General features: G+C 45.2%; 1 protein-coding gene and 1 long non-coding RNA gene across 5 annotated transcripts; one reads left to right on the forward strand and one right to left on the reverse strand.

Moving 5' to 3' along the window:
* Positions 1-12: 12 nt before the first annotated feature.
* On the reverse strand, positions 13-15,050 carry ING4 (inhibitor of growth family member 4). 3 transcript variants are annotated; one of them, XR_010428136.1, is made up of 9 exons: positions 14,804-15,050; positions 3,118-3,189; positions 2,757-2,923; positions 2,452-2,566; positions 2,019-2,127; positions 1,544-1,691; positions 1,090-1,151; positions 706-880; positions 13-612 (listed from the first exon to the last, which is right to left on the reverse strand). XR_010428136.1 is itself a non-coding variant. In XM_064644636.1 (8 exons), exons 1-8 carry the CDS (start codon positions 15,033-15,035, stop codon positions 841-843), a joined length of 945 nt encoding a protein of 314 aa, XP_064500706.1. In that variant the 5' UTR covers positions 15,036-15,050; the 3' UTR covers positions 13-840. The 3 variants fall into 3 exon arrangements, 2 of the variants coding, with proteins under 2 accessions (XP_064500706.1, XP_064500707.1); XM_064644636.1 differs by having other exon boundaries at positions 13-880; XM_064644637.1 differs by lacking the exon at positions 14,804-15,050 and adding an exon at positions 14,241-14,259 and having other exon boundaries at positions 13-880.
* Positions 14,885-16,758, forward strand: LOC135409298 (uncharacterized). Of its 2 annotated transcripts, none has more exons than XR_010428137.1 (2): positions 14,885-15,109; positions 15,810-16,758. It is a non-coding gene; the product is annotated as an uncharacterized LOC135409298 (long non-coding RNA). The 2 variants fall into 2 exon arrangements; XR_010428138.1 differs by having other exon boundaries at positions 14,885-15,005.
* The last annotated feature ends 75 nt before the right edge of the window (positions 16,759-16,833 follow it).

Below are 16,833 nucleotides of genomic sequence, written 5' to 3' on the forward strand. Positions count from 1 at the left end.
GCAAACAGAATATTTGTTTCAATGAATTTTATTTCATTCTGTTTTATACAAGTGGGATCTGATCCCCAAACTTTCCACCATCAACATAATGGAGAAGCACCACTGCACAAAAGGAAGGCAGAATTTTGGAGCCGGAAGACAGGCTAGACCAAGCCACTTCTCCCCATGTGGTTAGAAATTCTTCCTCCTTCCCATAATGTGCTTCCCAGACCAGCAGGGTTACCCCAGGAATAAGGGAGACAAAGCTAGCTCTAAACACTCCCTCCGCCTCCTCCCCTCCCCAGCAAAAGAGGCTGCTCAATGCCAGTAATGGAATGGTTAAAGACAGGGAGCACATCAGGTTTTCAGTTTCTCAACCAGTCCACTAGATTAAGAAGTAGCCTGGTTACTCCCTCTCTCCTGAAAAAGATCCAGGAAAATCAATGACCTAAAATGCTGAAGACTTACCTCCTTTCCTTCCCCCATCCCATAGCCTTGTTCTCTAAGCACAGAGTAGGCAATGAACTCTGAGGAGGCTGAAGGAAAGCCAAGGAAAATCAGGGGCTACCTGAATCCCTGGGAATCTGGTGGCTACCCTGGTGCCCTCATTCATTCCCTTTGAGGTTCAGAGACCTGTTTGGAATAGTACACAGAGAAGTCCTCCCTTAGGGACTTGGAAGCAACCCGGGATACAGAACACACAGGAACCACTGTGAGGGTACACACCATTCCAGGGATGGCCCAAACCACAAACAGGGCAAGACTCCCCCTCAGCCAAGGCCCCAAGGGCTGGGGGAACTGGGACGAGGCCCTGGCAGGGGGAAGAGAGCTCCTGCAGCAGTTCTGAGGTTTCATGGGAATTTACTTCTTCTTCCTCTCCTGCGAACAGCGAGGGCAGAACCTGTTAGAAAGGGAAGTACAAAGCCAACGTTGAGGGCATGACATGAACCTCAAACATACAGTCCCAAAAGACCTTTTCCAAGGTCTCCAACAAAGCCTTAATTCAATTTTTCATTTTTATGAGGTCTTTTAAGTGTACTCTCCCATCTGCCACCCACGACCTCCCTTTTCCAAAGGCCAATGGGCCCCCCAGGTTGCTTGTTCACTCACCATTTCCCTCTTGGTTTTGTTGTCAGACCCACACAGGCAAAATGAAACCACTCAATGGAACACTGTTGGGATGGAGAGCAGTCAGTTAAAGAGCAGTTTTCTTTTGAAATCATTGCTTTTGGGCTACCGGAGATTCCCAGCATTTGATCACAAACTCCTAAATCCCTAGCAGCAATCAGGGAATGAAGACTCACACCCAATCTACACACTGTTAGCAAGGAGAACTCCCCTTGTCCCTTGCTAAGTTTAGGGGCAAGAAAACATTTTAAGGAAAACCCTGACAAAAGAGGCATTTAACAGGTCATGGTATGCCACGCCCTTGCCCTTCCCAAACTCCCTGTCTCCTTGCCATTGCTTGCTGTATCAGGCCCCACCCAAGCAGGACAAGACTTTCCATCCAAGAGCCTTCTCTCCACGCCTTTCTCCCCCATTTCCATCAAGTGCAGGCTCTTACATCTGGGTTGTCGCAGCCAATCATCTCCCCATAGGAGACCTGGTGGCAGAGGCAGTAAGTAGGCTCATTGGGGTCCACGGGCATATCCAGTACATCCGAAGGGTGCACATTTCCAAAGGTGACTGAAGGCATCCCATACTCTGTGCTACTGCAGGACAGGAATAAAGTAGGTCAGCAAAATAACTGGCTTTGAGTCCCTTCATGTCTCCAAAGACAATGTCCTTGTTTGCCAGAGACAGATGCTTCTCTTATTTAAGCACATACACCCAACTCCAGTGAAGTGACCTGCTTTCCTCTTTAACCCACACTCCCCTGAAAGAATTAAAAAGATTCCCTTCTTCTTGCTTCCCAAGAAGGGACAGGAGATAAACCCTTTTAGTCTGGGTGGGGATCAGCTATCCTTCTCAGGCTGGGCCTTCCTTGGTCTGATTTCTAGTGCTGCTCCTGATTCCTGCAAGTCTCTTAAAACACTTACGTGCGGACGAGCTTCAATTTCTTTTGGGCAGTTTTTGGTGCTTCCTCATCAGAGTTCTTCCCTTTAGAGCGAGCACGGGCAGCTTTTTTCTCTTTCTGGGCTCGGCCCTCTGATAAGAAGAGAAAAAGGTGTTGCATCTGTCACCCCATCAAAATAGACACTTGACACGGTGACAACCTCTCCAGCACTAAAATACACTCCTACTTTGGAATGTATATCGGCTTTGGGCCATGCACTCCATCTTAATTTTATCTAGTGGCCTTGAATATCCTCACACAAGAAGCTCACAGGTCACCATCTTTTTACCTGTCCTTCAGATTCCAGCGCAACAGTCTTTGATCTGTACCATTCCAGTGCCTGCCTTCATCCCCACCACTTCCATAGTCACTTGGCTGCCTCCTGTATCAATCTGCAGCCCAGTGGTGGTACTCACTCTTCTTGCCCTTGCTGGAAGAACTGTCATAGTCACTCGACTCTATCTGCTTCTCCTTCAGGTCTGCTTCAAAGCGAGCGAGGTCTGTGTCCAGCCGCCGGATGTGCTTATCGACCTGCAAAGACAACAGTGACCAGGAGTCACCACAGGACAGAGCCCAGGAGGGCAAAGAAGAGGGGGCTTGCACTAAAGAGCCAAGAAGCAAAGAGTGGGCAGGGCCTAAAAATGAGAGATCAAGGCCTTTCAAGACTGGGGGCTTTAGTTTGGACTTTCACCCGATAAGCACTAGACACTTCCCTTCATACCATCTCGTAGGTCTGCATAGCCAGCTGAACCTTGTCGTCCCCAAACTCCTTGCACTTCCCATAGGCCTCCTGGATTTGCTTGAGAAGCCCCAGTTTTTCCTCTGAAGACAAAGTTCGTGCATTGCTGATATACTCTGTGGCCAACTTATCGATCTCCGACTTGAGGTCTGAAACAAGTTTACCATTAAATAGGTAAATACACACAATGCTACAGTGCCCTCCAGTAAGGGAGACTGAATGAGTGGAGCAGCTTTAGGCTTTCTTCCCTGCCCGGAGATCCCCATGATTAAAGCAAAGCAAAGAAAAGCTGGTCAAGCTACATACTTATTGTCTTGGCAACAAAACCATCTTTAAGTCTCACCTTCTGTCCTCTGATCCAGATCTCGCATGAGCTGGAAGTTTCTCTGCAATTCAAATGGCAGGTTCTCAATACCTGCAGGGAAAGGAGAATACATGGAGAAATCAGGTTCATGTCCATGATGCCAAGGCAGGAACAAAGCTAACCAATAACACCACATACACCCCTCTAATGATGTCCCTGGTGCACATTAGCGTGCCTCATTTGTTGCCAGCTCCAGAGGAGACAGACTATAAAAACGTGATAGATTTAATCTGGGAGCACAGTTCTAGAATACATATTAGTTAGCAGAAAACTGCTGCCATGCAGAAAGATCCACATAAAGAAAGCAGAAACTCAAAATTTGTAATGAGTGTCAGTCATTATAACATATTCAAAAACTCCACTTAGTAATGAAAAAAATAGTACAACAGCTGGTAAATAATGCCATTTAGTTGTTCCTACACAAAGATGTAGAAATTAAAGTTGATCAAATGCTAATTCACCGAAAAGTGAGTTTGTTTTAGTGCATCCATTTTACATATAGGGGATGGTAGATGCTTTGGGCAGAGCCAAAGAGCAAGTCTGAGATGGGACAGGGAGCAGTGAATATCAGTTTTAACCCCCCGTGACGTGTTCCTTTTTGTGCCTTCTGCACCGTCATCTCAGTGCGGTCCATCCAAAACCTGGAAGGATGCCATACATCATGAATAATAAACGTTTGTAGGGCTCTGAATGAGCAATGTGAAGTTGATAGTCAATTAATTTTCAATGCACTATGCCACTCACCCCCTAGGCATCACCAGATGCTCAACTGGCAAAGCTGATAAAAACAATTCTCATTTTTCCATGCCTGTCTAATCACAATGAGATCTAGTGTTACTGCATTAACCTGAAATCCAAGCTTGATTATTGTCACCTTTATATGTAATTAAAAAAAATAAATCTTTCTTGCAGGTTAAAAAAAAAAAAAAAGGTGGTAGGAAAAGCTCTTCAGAAATCCAACATAAGCATATCTGCTTCCTGAACCTGCTCTCCAACACACAGGGAGTACAACTGAAGGTGTGTCTGGCCATCACCAAAGCTGTCCAATACATCAGTCCAGGCAGCAGTCTCTATTTTCACTGCACATATTTCTACAGCAATGAATGCTTTTTCAATTCCCTGAAAAGCAACCAGCTGTCTGGGAAGGTCTGCATGCAAGAGGAAGGTTTTAACAAGTACTATCCACAGGCCGTGAAATTAATTCCTATAGGAAGTAAAACCAACTTCGGGCCTTGCTGAGCACAGAAGCTGTTCCTTTTACTTACTTTTTTGCACAAACAGAATATAATAAGTTACACACAGAACCCTTCTGAGTAATGAGGTTGCTGCTTCAACAGATTTCTGTTGCCATTTCTAATTCAGTTACCTGAGAAATGCTCAGGTAGTAGGAGTTCTTGAGTACCCAGATACATAATCCACAGCACATACACATCACCCCCCTGCATTCAAGGACAGTTAACAGTGCAAATTCAAATTCTCAAAAAATTACTAAGCGGCAAAATTCTGTCTGCACATTCCTGAATTTGATACTTCCATGTTTGTTCAGCATGACAGACTTCACACAAGGTTTAAGCAGCCAGCTACCAGATTACATCCCTATGGCTCAAAAAATCATGTCAGAAGACGATGGGGACACAGAGTTGAAAATTAATATTGCTTACAGAGGAAGCTCATGGCAGGAACAAAATCCAGCTTGGGGATCTCAAGACCATGCCTTTTTCCTTCCTGCAATCCCTAGACTCATCAACTCTAAACCTTCCAATTTACACAGCAAATGAAACATGGGTCATGCTGCAGCATGCTGCTTTTCATTCCTCTCCAAAGCAGCCCCTGCAGAAGACAAGACAGGTATCCTCTAGAGGAAAACAGTATCTGTTCTTGTACTGCACACAATATGCTGAATTTATATTGAGTTTATTAATCCCGAAGATCACAGCTTCTAAATTCTGGACTTTGTGGTTTTTAAAAAAGACTGATGTAATTTCTTTTTCTCCTCTGAAAAGGACAGACAGTAAAAGCACAAATTCCACCAGGTACTGTCAGTTTTCCCTTGGTAGGGCTAGAAACCTCTAGACAGAGCAAGCACCTGAGCTACGACAAAAGCCAATAGGATGCTGTTCTGTGGGCAGAACAACCCCACACAGGGTGACGGTCACATTTCATGCTGATGTTCTCACAACAGGAGAAACTCAAGCAGGAGTTTGTTTCTGCTACAGAACCTGAAAGGGACTGTATTCTAATTTTTACAGCTGTCACTGTAAATATCTGCCACCACCACTAACACCAGCACATGCCCTTGTCTGTCTTCCCTTTGCCTCTACGTGCCCAGCCTCTTCTCCTCAGCCTGTGCCACCTACCCTTCAGAGACCCTCTCTGCCCAGTGCCTGCTCCCCTCACTGCCAGCCCCTCAGCCAGGCCAATGGCTCCCCTGCTTTGTTACCTGCCTCCAGGTGTGCAGAGCCCTTTGCTCCCGGCAGTGTGGGGAGAGGTGTCACCCAGCTCTGACTCTGGCCAAGCAGAGGCTCAGCACAGGCACCATCATTTACCAGTTTAGCACTCAAGAGCCATGATCTCCTGGAGCCACGACCTTCCAGATGCTCATTAGCTGAGCAGGCTTCCATGGGGACTGACAAGACAAACCCCTGTCATTTTAATTCCTTCCCTGCTAAAACCAGCAAAATTATTTCCTAAAACCCCAGCAGAATGTTTCACTCTGCAAATCTATTACTGGACCAACATTCTGCAACTGCTTTGTCAATAAACTGGGAGAAAATGAAACAAGTGACAGTACAGTGACTTTATAATCAGAACTGTTACAAAGATACTTTATCTGTTCAATTGAAAGTGGAAGGAAGCTGAGCACAACATTACTAAGTATGATCCAGAGAGAGTCTGGCAATAACAAAAAGCATAACAAGATAAAGCTGCAGCCGAGCAAGTTTTAACTGAACAACAAACTATTTTTATGGTACATAGCTTAATCTAGCTATGGGGATGTTTTCTACTATCCACAGCTTAACTCCAAAGCTCTTGTGTAACCTTAAACAGAAGTGATTCTCTGCATCACAGAATTTATCACAGGGGTCAGAACATTTGCTGAAATTGCTTGACCTATGCTGTGTTGGGTATCAGACATCCCCACCCTAACAGTCCCATTAAAAAAAGAAAAATCTAAGATTTAAGTTTCCAATTTTTTATTCCTACCAATGCCACACACTCTTCCTCAGTACTTCTAAAAGAACTCATGTTATTTATGTAATTTCATTTCCCCATGAATTTCTCCTTTTTTCCTTTACAATTCATTTGCTCTTTCATCTTATAATAAGATTCACCTAAAACTTTCATGACTAAATACTATCTATCACAAAATACCCAAATAATTCTCAGATTCTGAAACTGATAATTGTAAAGAAAAAACACCCTAGAGGCATCCTCGATCACTAGAGAAGAGGGCAGTGAAGCGCAGTCACTCTGTCTCTGATGCACAACAATGGAGACAAAAATAAGGAATAACGAGGGCCTCTTTCCACACAAATGGGATAGCAGCAAGAGAGGAAGAGGAGGATGGTGAAAATGTCCAGGGAAGAAAATGCTAGCAAGGCCAGCAGCTTGGCCCAAAGCATGGGCTGGCATTAATGCAACTGTGTCACAGAATCGCAAAATGGGTCAGGCTGGAAGGGACCACAGTAGCTCATCTGGTTCAACCTCCCTGCTCAAGCAGGGTCATCCTAGAGCATATGGAACAGGATTGTGTCCAGACGGTCCAGAATATCTCTAGTGAGGGAGACTCCACCACCTCTCTTGGCAAGCTGTTCCAGCGCTCAGTCACCTGTGTAGTGAAGAATTTCTTCCTCATATTCAGGTGGAACCTCCTTGTGCATCACTTTCTGCCCACTGCCTCTTGTTCTATTACTCAGCATCACCAAGAAGAGCCCAGATCCATTCTCTTGACACCCTCCCTGCAGATACTTAGAGACATTGATGAGGTCCCCTCTCAGCTATCTCTTCTCAAGGCTGAACAGGCCCAGCCCCCTCAGCCTTTTCTAGTAACAGAGATGGTCCAGTCCCTTAATCATCTTTATTGCCCTCCACTGGACCTGCTCCAGGAGCTCCATGTCTCTCTTGTACTGCGGAGCCCAGAACTGGACACAGCACTCCAGATGTGGCCTCGCTAGAGCTCAGTAGAGGGGCGGGATTATTTCCCTTGACCTGCTGGTAATGTTCTTCCTAATGCAGCCACCTGCACAAATCCACAGAGAAACCATGTGCAGCCCTACTGATTCCTCTCACAGTACAATTACCCTGAAAATCATTGGGGCAGGTCTCTCAATGAGTTTTTCTCACCCCTTCCTTTTCTTACCTTGTTTTCATTTCTGATCACAAGCCAAAGTCTCTCCACCTGTCGTTGTCTTTCCTCTCCTCAGTTCTTATCCCTTCACTCCCCCTGTTCTTCTGTCTTTTTTATTCTCCTCTTTCCTTGTCACTCCTTTCCCCATTCATTCTTCCATGGGCATCCATCACCATGCAGTCTTCTCCCTTAAAAAACACGCACTCTCCAAAAGTCAGGCTTCGACACCACTCTCTTTCCTCTCCAATAATTATTATTTTATTTACTTCTTTGTAGAAGCACATGTGGGGTGTCAGGTGCAGGCAACTGACAGTTAAACTTCAGCTACTTAACTCAGATGTTACCTCTGACATACACACGCTCTCCTACACAGCCTGATAACTTCAACTGTGCTTCAATCCCCCGCAGCACATCTTTACTGTGCCAAACAATGCATCTGTATTGTACAAATTCCTAAAAGATGATCAGTAGTACCAAAGACCATACAAGCACATAGTGCCTTTCCTGAGACATCTGTTTACCCACTACGTTTACGTGCACGTTTAAATTTATTAAAAACCAAGAAAATACATTTTGGAACATAACCACAGTTGCTTTATTGAACAGTATGTATTTCAGCAAACCTTTTAGACAGCACACTGCTGAAGGTAATTAAAAAAAATCCTACTTGTGTCAGGGACTGCCACAATGAGAGGGCAAGTTCTGTGCCCCCTGAGAGAGGAAAGCAACTGGTGTCTTGTGGGGGAAGCACACTGGACTTTTCTGTACTCCGTGATTCTCATAATTTTGTAGCACTTGAAGTTACTGCATGACAACTGGCTTACAGCAATCTTCAGGTGCTCCCTTGCTTCCTCATTAGGGGCAGGATGTCTTTTATATCCCTCCTTTCAGAGGGTACAACCCTTTTAAACTAATGCTTCTACTCTGTCCTGTGTTCTCAAGTAATTAATCATCCTCCTACACAGTTTATTGAAATTATTGCACAAGCATAATGTATACCTTTCCCTCTATTCATACATGGCTCGGCCCTACTGCAATGTACACATCCTAACCTGTACCATTATCCTTGATGAGGGATAATACTACCCACATTTTTACAAAGAGGGTGCTCGGGTGTGGCAGACTGATTTAGTTACAGGCACCCAGGAATTCTGTGTCCATGTCATATATCCTAAGCTATGGGCCAGTGCACTGCACGAGCCCACCCAAGCACATCTCCTTCAGGCACTGTCCAAAGAAACAGGAATTAGTCAGCAATGACAGTCAGTGCGACAGCTACAGAAACCCAGTATTACCCCAAAGTGTGGACTGTTTTCCTGAGAAGGGAGGGCTCTTTCTGCCATTTTCTTATTACACTACCTCAGTGCTACAGCAGCCACAGCCAAGATAGCAGGCAATGTTATTAAGTCTCAGAAAGGGGATCTTAAAGATCAACCTTGATTTCTGAAGCTTGGAGGGCTTGGAAGACTAACACAAGAAATGAAACTCGCAAGGATTCTGACATTTCCAGCCTGTCACAGACCTCCAAAGGCAGGGACAACCACCAAAGAGTTCACAGGGCTGTTTGCCATCACATCGGATTTGCAGTTGGGTGAGTGAAGAAATACAGAGAAAACACAGTATTGCTTTGCCATGTAAAGTCACCTTGTATCAGCTCCAACAAAAGTACCAATGAACAACAAAATCAATTCTAAATGAACTGGTCATTAAATGTATCAGCTTAGTGTGGGCTGTGCCAGTAGCTTTCACACAGAAACAAATGCTGCCTATGAATCACCAGATTCTCCTCCCTGCATGATATCTTTTGTAATTTTCCACAGATGAAGTGTGCTGCATCACAGGTGCAACTAATCCGAAGTCTCAGAAAGGTGAAATGCATCTTTCATTACACTGAAATAGTGCTGAATATAGAAAAAATTTATTAAGAGACTTGCATTTCTGAAGTACGATGTGAGAAACTTTAGAGGCAGGGACCGGGGGTATGGCTGCATGGCACACTGGGGAGGGGATAACCGTAAAGACATGAAAACAAGAGATAAAAGAACTGCTGGGGAATTTGGAATGCAGCCAGGTGTGGGAAGGAATTGAAGGCTTGCCACAGCAATTTCCGACATCACACCCATGTCCTCTAAGAGTATTAAGATGACAATACACATCACACCCTCATTTGACGAAGCTACACAGAGGAAAATCCTGACAGATGTAGCTCTTCCGAAGAATAATCTTATTTTACTGGGTTAGCTAATGTTATCAAGGAATGAAAGGACATTCCCATGTCAGTTGTAGAAGAAAGAAGATGACTTTCATAAGGGCAGATGCTGCTTCTGTTGCTCTGTGCTTGTGTCGGCTTAAGTTTTCTAGCATTGACAAGCCCTGAACTGGTACATCTTTATGTGCCCACTGACACATGCAAATAGAGGAGCAAAGGAAACTCGATGCCTTCCTAATCAGTGTAAAAAAAGGGGAAAACACAAAGTAAAATGACTACACAGTACCACATTAACTTACCAGCTGAGGTCTCCTCATCTAAGCCTGTTTTCTCATCACCCTCTTCACTGAGGCAGGTATGTTCTAGTGGATGCTCCTGGAACAAGTCCTGACCGGTGGCCTCCAAGACAATGGAATTTGTATCAAGCAGCCACTAGAGCAGCCAGGCCAGCGACATCCCTCTGCGTCTCAAGCTCACCAAGGCTACCTGCCCTCTACTGATGACTCCCCCAAGCATTTAGGTCTAATTTAGATGAAATACTGGCTTTAGTTCCTCAGAGGTTTCAGGTGATGGAGGACAGAAACACTTTTTATTGTTGAGGAAACATACATGCCTTGGTTCTGTTGCCATAAAAGATACATTTGTGTGTTGTCACTAAGAATACTTACTTCATTCTGGCACCCCCTGGGTGGGCAAAGAGGGAAGCACTGATGGTACAAAATACACCTAGTTGCACAGCAGTTTGTCTACTATAAAAACAACCCCTACACTCATGGCATGTTCACATACAGAGACTTGTAGAAAATTATTTGGGACTGTTTTCTGAGTATGTGTGTGCTTCAATGACGTCTTTCACAAAGGAGATCTGCAATCCTCTCCAAAACTCCAGACATGAAGAAAACTCGGGGTTTGCATCTCGTCTTCTGGAAAATCTGTATTAGTCACATTCTCCCCCTCCAAGTCTCCACTACAGTATTTCTAACCCAGTACGAGAGCCAAGCACAGTAACTCAAGTTCAAGCAAGCACAAGCTCCTCTAATGAGTCTTCATGCACATTCAATCTTTTAATCACAAACCACTATTTTCTTCCTTCTTCCTTTTCTTCCCCCGTTCCTTTCTATATCTCTAACTCCTTTGCACCCATAGTTTTTCCCTTACTAAAGCTGCACTCTTGTACTGGCTTGAGGGAAAGCACTTATATTATCTTGCTTTCTCCCCTCAAAACCAGGCATAAAATAGTTTAGAGACCAGGAAGAGGACAATATTTGAAGTGATGGAAATATTTTTAGGCTTTACTTCAGCAACTGGGGAAAACCACTCAGGAAGAAGAAAACTGGAACAAGACAACTGGAACAAGACACATTCCTCTTCTCCCCTTGCCTGAATCCTTTGGCTCAGTATAATCATTGAAAGGCCAGCTTCAGTAATTAGGATGAAGGAATGAAGGTGATCAGAGTAGACAAGATGGGAGTTCCTCTCTCAGGATGTTCAGCACAGAAGGAATGTGCATATTTTTCTGCTGAAAAAACATCTTCTAGGAGCATAACACATTTCAGACAGAGCTGCTTTGTAATTAACAGCTTAGAGCAAAGGCAAAGGCATGTCTAATCCTCGGTCTAAACCTGGGTTCAAATTACAGCAAAGACTTGAAAGCTACTGAAATATCAGACCCAAGAACCAGCCAGACACCCTTTACTAAGAGAACAGTTCTTAATTCGGCTATTCCACAAAAATGTAATGGAAAAGAACCTTAGATGTCCAAAGCAGAGGACTCAAAATCCATGAACTGAAGCAACTGAAGCTGTATGCACAGTTTTGTCAGACTGCTCGCGCATTTTAACATACAGTTTTTAACTACCAAACCGCATGAGGTTTCATGGAAGGTGCTTCTCATTCCAAGTGACTGAGTATTTTATTCTCTTTGCTTGATACAGTCACACACACGTGGCCCAGAGCCCAGCGTGAAAACTGACTTGGTAATCAGCTTTTCAAGGCGTTCATTATTGTGACACTAAAAGGTTTTCACAATGCTGCAGTGGAGTGGCCCACTTCCCTCACCAAAAGAATGAAGGCCAAGAGATTTACTGAGGCAAAGAGATTAAAGTCACGAAGGCCAGCTAATTACAATCTTGCCTCTTGAATAGCCTGACTTTTCAGAATTATCTGTTCAAAGCAGACTTTAGCTGCAGCTATGAGCATTCTGCACATCTGCTCCCCTGACTGCAAATTTTCACTCGTAATTTGAGGGAAGCACAATCCAAGCAAGGAGAACCTGTAAAAAGTGTGACTCCCAACACAAAATAAGAACATCAAACTCACTTTATCAGAGTGGTACTCAATTGCCTCAAACAGGAGGCCACCTTTTTCCTTTCTACGATCTTCGTTCCTTATACATCTTTCCTTTCTTCAAAGATATGAAGAGGCCCTACAAACAACTGCCCTCTTTTCACACACTCTCCATTCATTCCCTGAGCAGATTCAGCCAGTAAACCACATGAAAGAGAATCTCTGTGGGAGGAGGAAAAAAAATTCAGTCGAAAACTGTATCTGCAATAGCACTATAATACTAAAAGAATTCAGTTCCAAGATGCAAATGTAAATGAAGAAGTAAATTAGACATCTTTAGAAGAGATGACCAAAGGTTCTGGACTATTTGTATTAAATTTCAGGAAGTTTTGGGACATTAGTGAACTACCTTAAAACTGAACTGAATGCTTTTAAAATACCCAAATAATTTTTAAAAAAGACAAAGGAAGCAGCAAGGAGGGAACCAAATGCTGTCGCTCAGTCAGTATCATGAAGAAGACTCATTATTAAAAGATTATGCATTTTCACAGAGTCAGAAGTTCAAGCAGAATGTAAAAAGATTAAAGCAGGCTGGGACAAGAACAATATAGGTAATCAGAAAACTGAAAAATATGTTATCCCAGGTAATTTTTTTTCTAAGTTAGCAGAAAGAAGGTTAAGATTTAATCAACTACAATCTACACAGGGAATAAACTTTTAATAAGGGGACACTTTAACATGGCAGGTAAGAGGTGTTAAAGGTGCAATGACTAAATACTGAAAGTGTGAAAATTAACTACAGACACAAGTCACAAAAGCATGACAGGAAAGCCTATCAGCAGATTAACTTACTGAAAAACGAGATGGATGCTCTTTGACTGTAAGTATTACAATTCATATAATATGATTTTCTGAAAGAAACTGCAGGTTAAGCATAGCTTAATTAAGCACAGCACAATTAGCAAACAGAGGAAAGTAATATTGCACCAGAAACTGAAAAAAGCCTTTAGAGCTTTACGGGTAAGCAAACCAGGCTAAACCATTGCTGCAAAAACTGTTTTGTTCCTTCTAACACCTTTGTAGCCAGAGTTTTTAAGGACTTTTAGATTGTGCCTGTTGCTTTCTGTTTTTAAGTAACACTGACACCACAATACTAATGGAGAATCTCTAATTCAACTGCAGGACCACAAATCTCAGCTGAGAGAGGAAAATAAGTGTATCATTTTCTCTGCATGCCTGTACTAGAGAAAAAGAGGAGTTTCCTGGGGTGGGTCAACTTTATTTGGAAGTGACAAGGAGATCCAGAGGTGTTAGACTTTGGTGGGAGTACCTTCCAGCCACCGAGACTGTCTACAGCTTCCTTTTTCTCCAGCTTGGTATCTACCACACCCTTCCACACTCAGCACTGCATCCTGCTCATCTCTGCCTACCAACTGCAAATCCCAGCCTTTCACTCCTTTATCTTGACACTGCAGCTCATACCAAATATAATGCCCTCCAATTAGGAAAACCCTGCAGCCTCCCCATGCACTTACTGCTTATCCACCTGCTTCTTTCTCCTCTTGTCTAGCCCTTGTCCTCCCCACTGAGGAGCCTCAGTCACTTGCAGTCTTCTACAGTGGAATGAGAAAAGCACAAGAAGATAAATCTTTGCTTCTCTCTCACAATCTGCTTTCTCATCCAACTCTTTTCCCTGGCTTTTGCATCCTCCTTCCTTGCAGTTCCTAGATTCTTGCCTGTTCAATTCCAGCTTTCTCTGAAATTTATTATGGTTCTTAAACTTTCTTAATTTAATTTACAAGAGGTTTCCTTTCCTAATGGCAAAGGGAGCAATGAAGACACAAGGAATGAGACCTCTTGTCTTCAAATAAACACCTTATTAGCTCTGTGCTGGAAGAAACCCGGTGTAGCAAAATTTCTGAAGAGCCAAGCTCCAATGTTTCCAAGCATACACAAATACAGAATGAGAGATTTAACTTGGCCAGACGGAGTGAAGTAAAAGACACGTTACCAGAACTCCCACACTGTAAACACATCACCCCATCACTGTGCTACCCTGTCTCCAGTGACACCAGATCAGCAGGAAAATGTGCAAACAGTATTCATGAAAGAACACGTTACTGGATCTTAACACATTAGTCTCTTCCTCGAGAAACAACTCCTCTGATTAGTTTACTCGGCTGTTTTAAGAACACGTGGGTAAAACAGGCACTGCAAGTCTTATCCCCAAAGGGCAGAGTTTGACAAAGTTCCGATCACCTTAAGGCAGGACGGTATCAAAGGAGGGCTCCCCGATAACGTTACCAACTCCATCGGCATTTACACAGCTCCTCTTCGGCCACAAAAACAGGGCTGATTGTAAATGGACAGAGAAGGAAGCTACCGAGACCACCGTCCCATAGATCCAAAAGTTATCTCTGGCTGACTCCCCCAGCCCTGCTGCTGACGTTTATCCCGGGAAACCACTGACAGTCCAGCTCCCGCTCCCGCGAGGGGCTGGAGCAGCACTGGGCTCCTTTCTCCAGGGACGAATCAGCCGCGGGGCCGCGGTGTCGGGGCTCCCGCAGCAGCCGCAGCCGCAGCCGCAGCCGCAGCCGAGCCCTGCCCCACGGCGGAGGGGCTGCCCGCACGGCGGAGGGGCTGCCCGCACGGCCCGGGGACCGGCCGGCCGACAGCCGGGCCGGGCTGCGCCCGAGGCGCTGGGAGAGCCCGCGGGCGCCCCGGACAAGCGCTCGGCCCCCGCGGGGCCCCGCCCCTCGGCCCGTCCGTGCCCCTGCCGGGCCGGCTCCGGCGCGGCCGCGGCCCCGCCCCGCGGCTCTTACTGTCCAGGTAGTGCTCCAGGTACATTCCCGCCGCCATCTTGGCCCCGCGCACGGCGCTTCCGCCACCAACCGGACGCGCGCCCCCCCCGGAAGCGGCTCTGCCCGGCCGCGAAGCCGCTTCCGCCCGTCCCGCCGGGCACTTCCGCCCGCCCCCGCCGCCATTTCGGGTCTGTGGGTCGGCCCCGGGCGGGCCCCGCGAGAGGTGAACGGGGCGATGGGGGGAGTGGAGCATCGCTGCTACGGGGGAAAGGAGCCGCGCCTGTTCAGCCTTGAGAAGAGGCGACTGAGAGGGGACCTCATCAACGTGTATAAATACGTAAAGCGGGGCGGGGGGAAGGGAGGGGGAGAGGATGGATGCAGGCTCTTCTTAGTGGTGCCGAGCAATAGGACGAGAGGCAAAGGGCAGAAACTGTTGCACAGGAGGTTCCACCTGAACATGAGGAAGAACTTCCTTACTGTGCAGTGACTGAGCATTGGAACAGGTTGCCCACGGAGGTTGTGGAGTTTCCCTCACTGGAGATATTCCAGAACCGGCTGGACGCAATCCTGTTCCATGTGCTCTCGATGACCCTGCTTGAGAAGGGAGGTTGGACCAGATGAGCCACTGTAGCCCCTCCCAACCTTACCCATCCTGTGCTCTGAGCGAGGAAGTGCTGTTGACGCGTTACTATTGGTTTCCATTCACCATGGAATTCCCCAGTGAGGAGCAGCTGCTGCTGTGTCATAAATGAGACAGTCTTTGAAAGGCTTATGGTACAACACAGCTAAAGAATGGAATGAAGTTAAGACCGTTTTCTCTTTTCCTTCCTCTTGCCAGTACCACCTCAGTGACCACACACCACAAGTTACTTCTGGGTTAGAGATCTTCGTGCCATGGAGTTCAGGAGCTTCCCCCGCTGTCCTTTGCTACATGCACAGTGTGGCATTGTGCTGGGTTAAGAGGGTGAGGTCATGCGTGATTATGAAGGAACTGAGACAAAATTATCATACTTCTTTTGATCCTTAGGGTCTAGGATACGCAGGATTGATGTTTGAAGAGGTCAGCGTTAATCTAGCATCCTCTACAGTTTAGGAGGCACTGGTTTTGTTTGGCAAATACTACACTTCATCCACCTTTCTGCTGGGTACTCACCGCCACCATTTTTTTTTCCCTGGACAGTCTGTACAATGACAGTCACTCCTCAGGACTGAGTGCTCCCACATTCTGGCCACGAGAAGTGACTGAATTTGGGTTTTTTTCCTCTTTCCTCCCAAAGATCTTCCAAGACATCCTGCCTTTATTTATGTGGATATACTGGGATTAAGTCTTCCAGCAGCCTCCACTGCAAGACTGAGGAGCCGTTATATAAATGAATTACAGCTGTTTGAACTATCAACCCTCTTGTTGTTATTTGGTTAATTCAGAGATCCTCTGTGTTCTGAAGATGGTGTTTTCCGTTCCTATTCCTACAGTCATTTAAGTTATTTATGACATATTTTTAATTATTCAAAACACATTTCTCAGACTTTTCAGTTCTCATATGAAGCAGTTGGCTTCAGTTAGCTGAACATTATTGTTAAGCCTCACTTTAAAGTACTTCAAAATTCTTGTATAAATTGCCTTACACTCTTAATTAAGGGGAAGGATGTGGCTGTTACATAAAAAAAAACCTGCTCCCTAAACCAGAATCCCCCAAATGCATCCTGCCTGGGGCTACCAGGCTAAATGGAGCTGATGTTAAGAATTAGACACTCTCAGACATCACTAATTTGGTTAAGAGACCACCTGGGAATCCATCTTACCCTCCAAGCCAAGGCTAGGAATGTGTCAAAATACTAGACCACTGAAGTGGAGAGACAAGCTCCCTCTGGACTTCTTGCCACTGCAGATACAAACTACAAGGAAAAGAGGAGACACTTGCCTAAAATCTAAATGGTAAATCTTAGTAAAATGTACAAATATGTCTTTAACTTCATGAACTGCCGTTGTGAAGTTGGAAAACAAAGGGGAGAGGCAGTTTTGTGTGCCTGGGTGGTCTCACAGCAGTAGA

The sequence above is a fragment of the Pseudopipra pipra genome, chromosome 2 (genome assembly GCF_036250125.1).
Source record: "Pseudopipra pipra isolate bDixPip1 chromosome 2, bDixPip1.hap1, whole genome shotgun sequence".
Taxonomy (NCBI): Eukaryota; Metazoa; Chordata; class Aves; order Passeriformes; family Pipridae; genus Pseudopipra; species Pseudopipra pipra.

Excerpts from the sequence above, each read along its gene's own strand:
- ING4 (XM_064644636.1), bottom strand. The coding sequence starts at position 15,035 with ATGCTCCACTCCCCCCATCGCCCCGTTCACCTCTCGCGGGGCCCGCCC. Across the intron at positions 3,190-14,803 it reads CCTGGAGCACTACCTGGACA|GTATTGAGAACCTGCCATTT; the intron begins GTAAGAGCCGCG and ends CTTTCCCTGCAG. Across the intron at positions 881-1,089 it reads ACAAAACCAAGAGGGAAATG|GTTCTGCCCTCGCTGTTCGC; the intron begins GTGAGTGAACAA and ends CCTTTCTAACAG.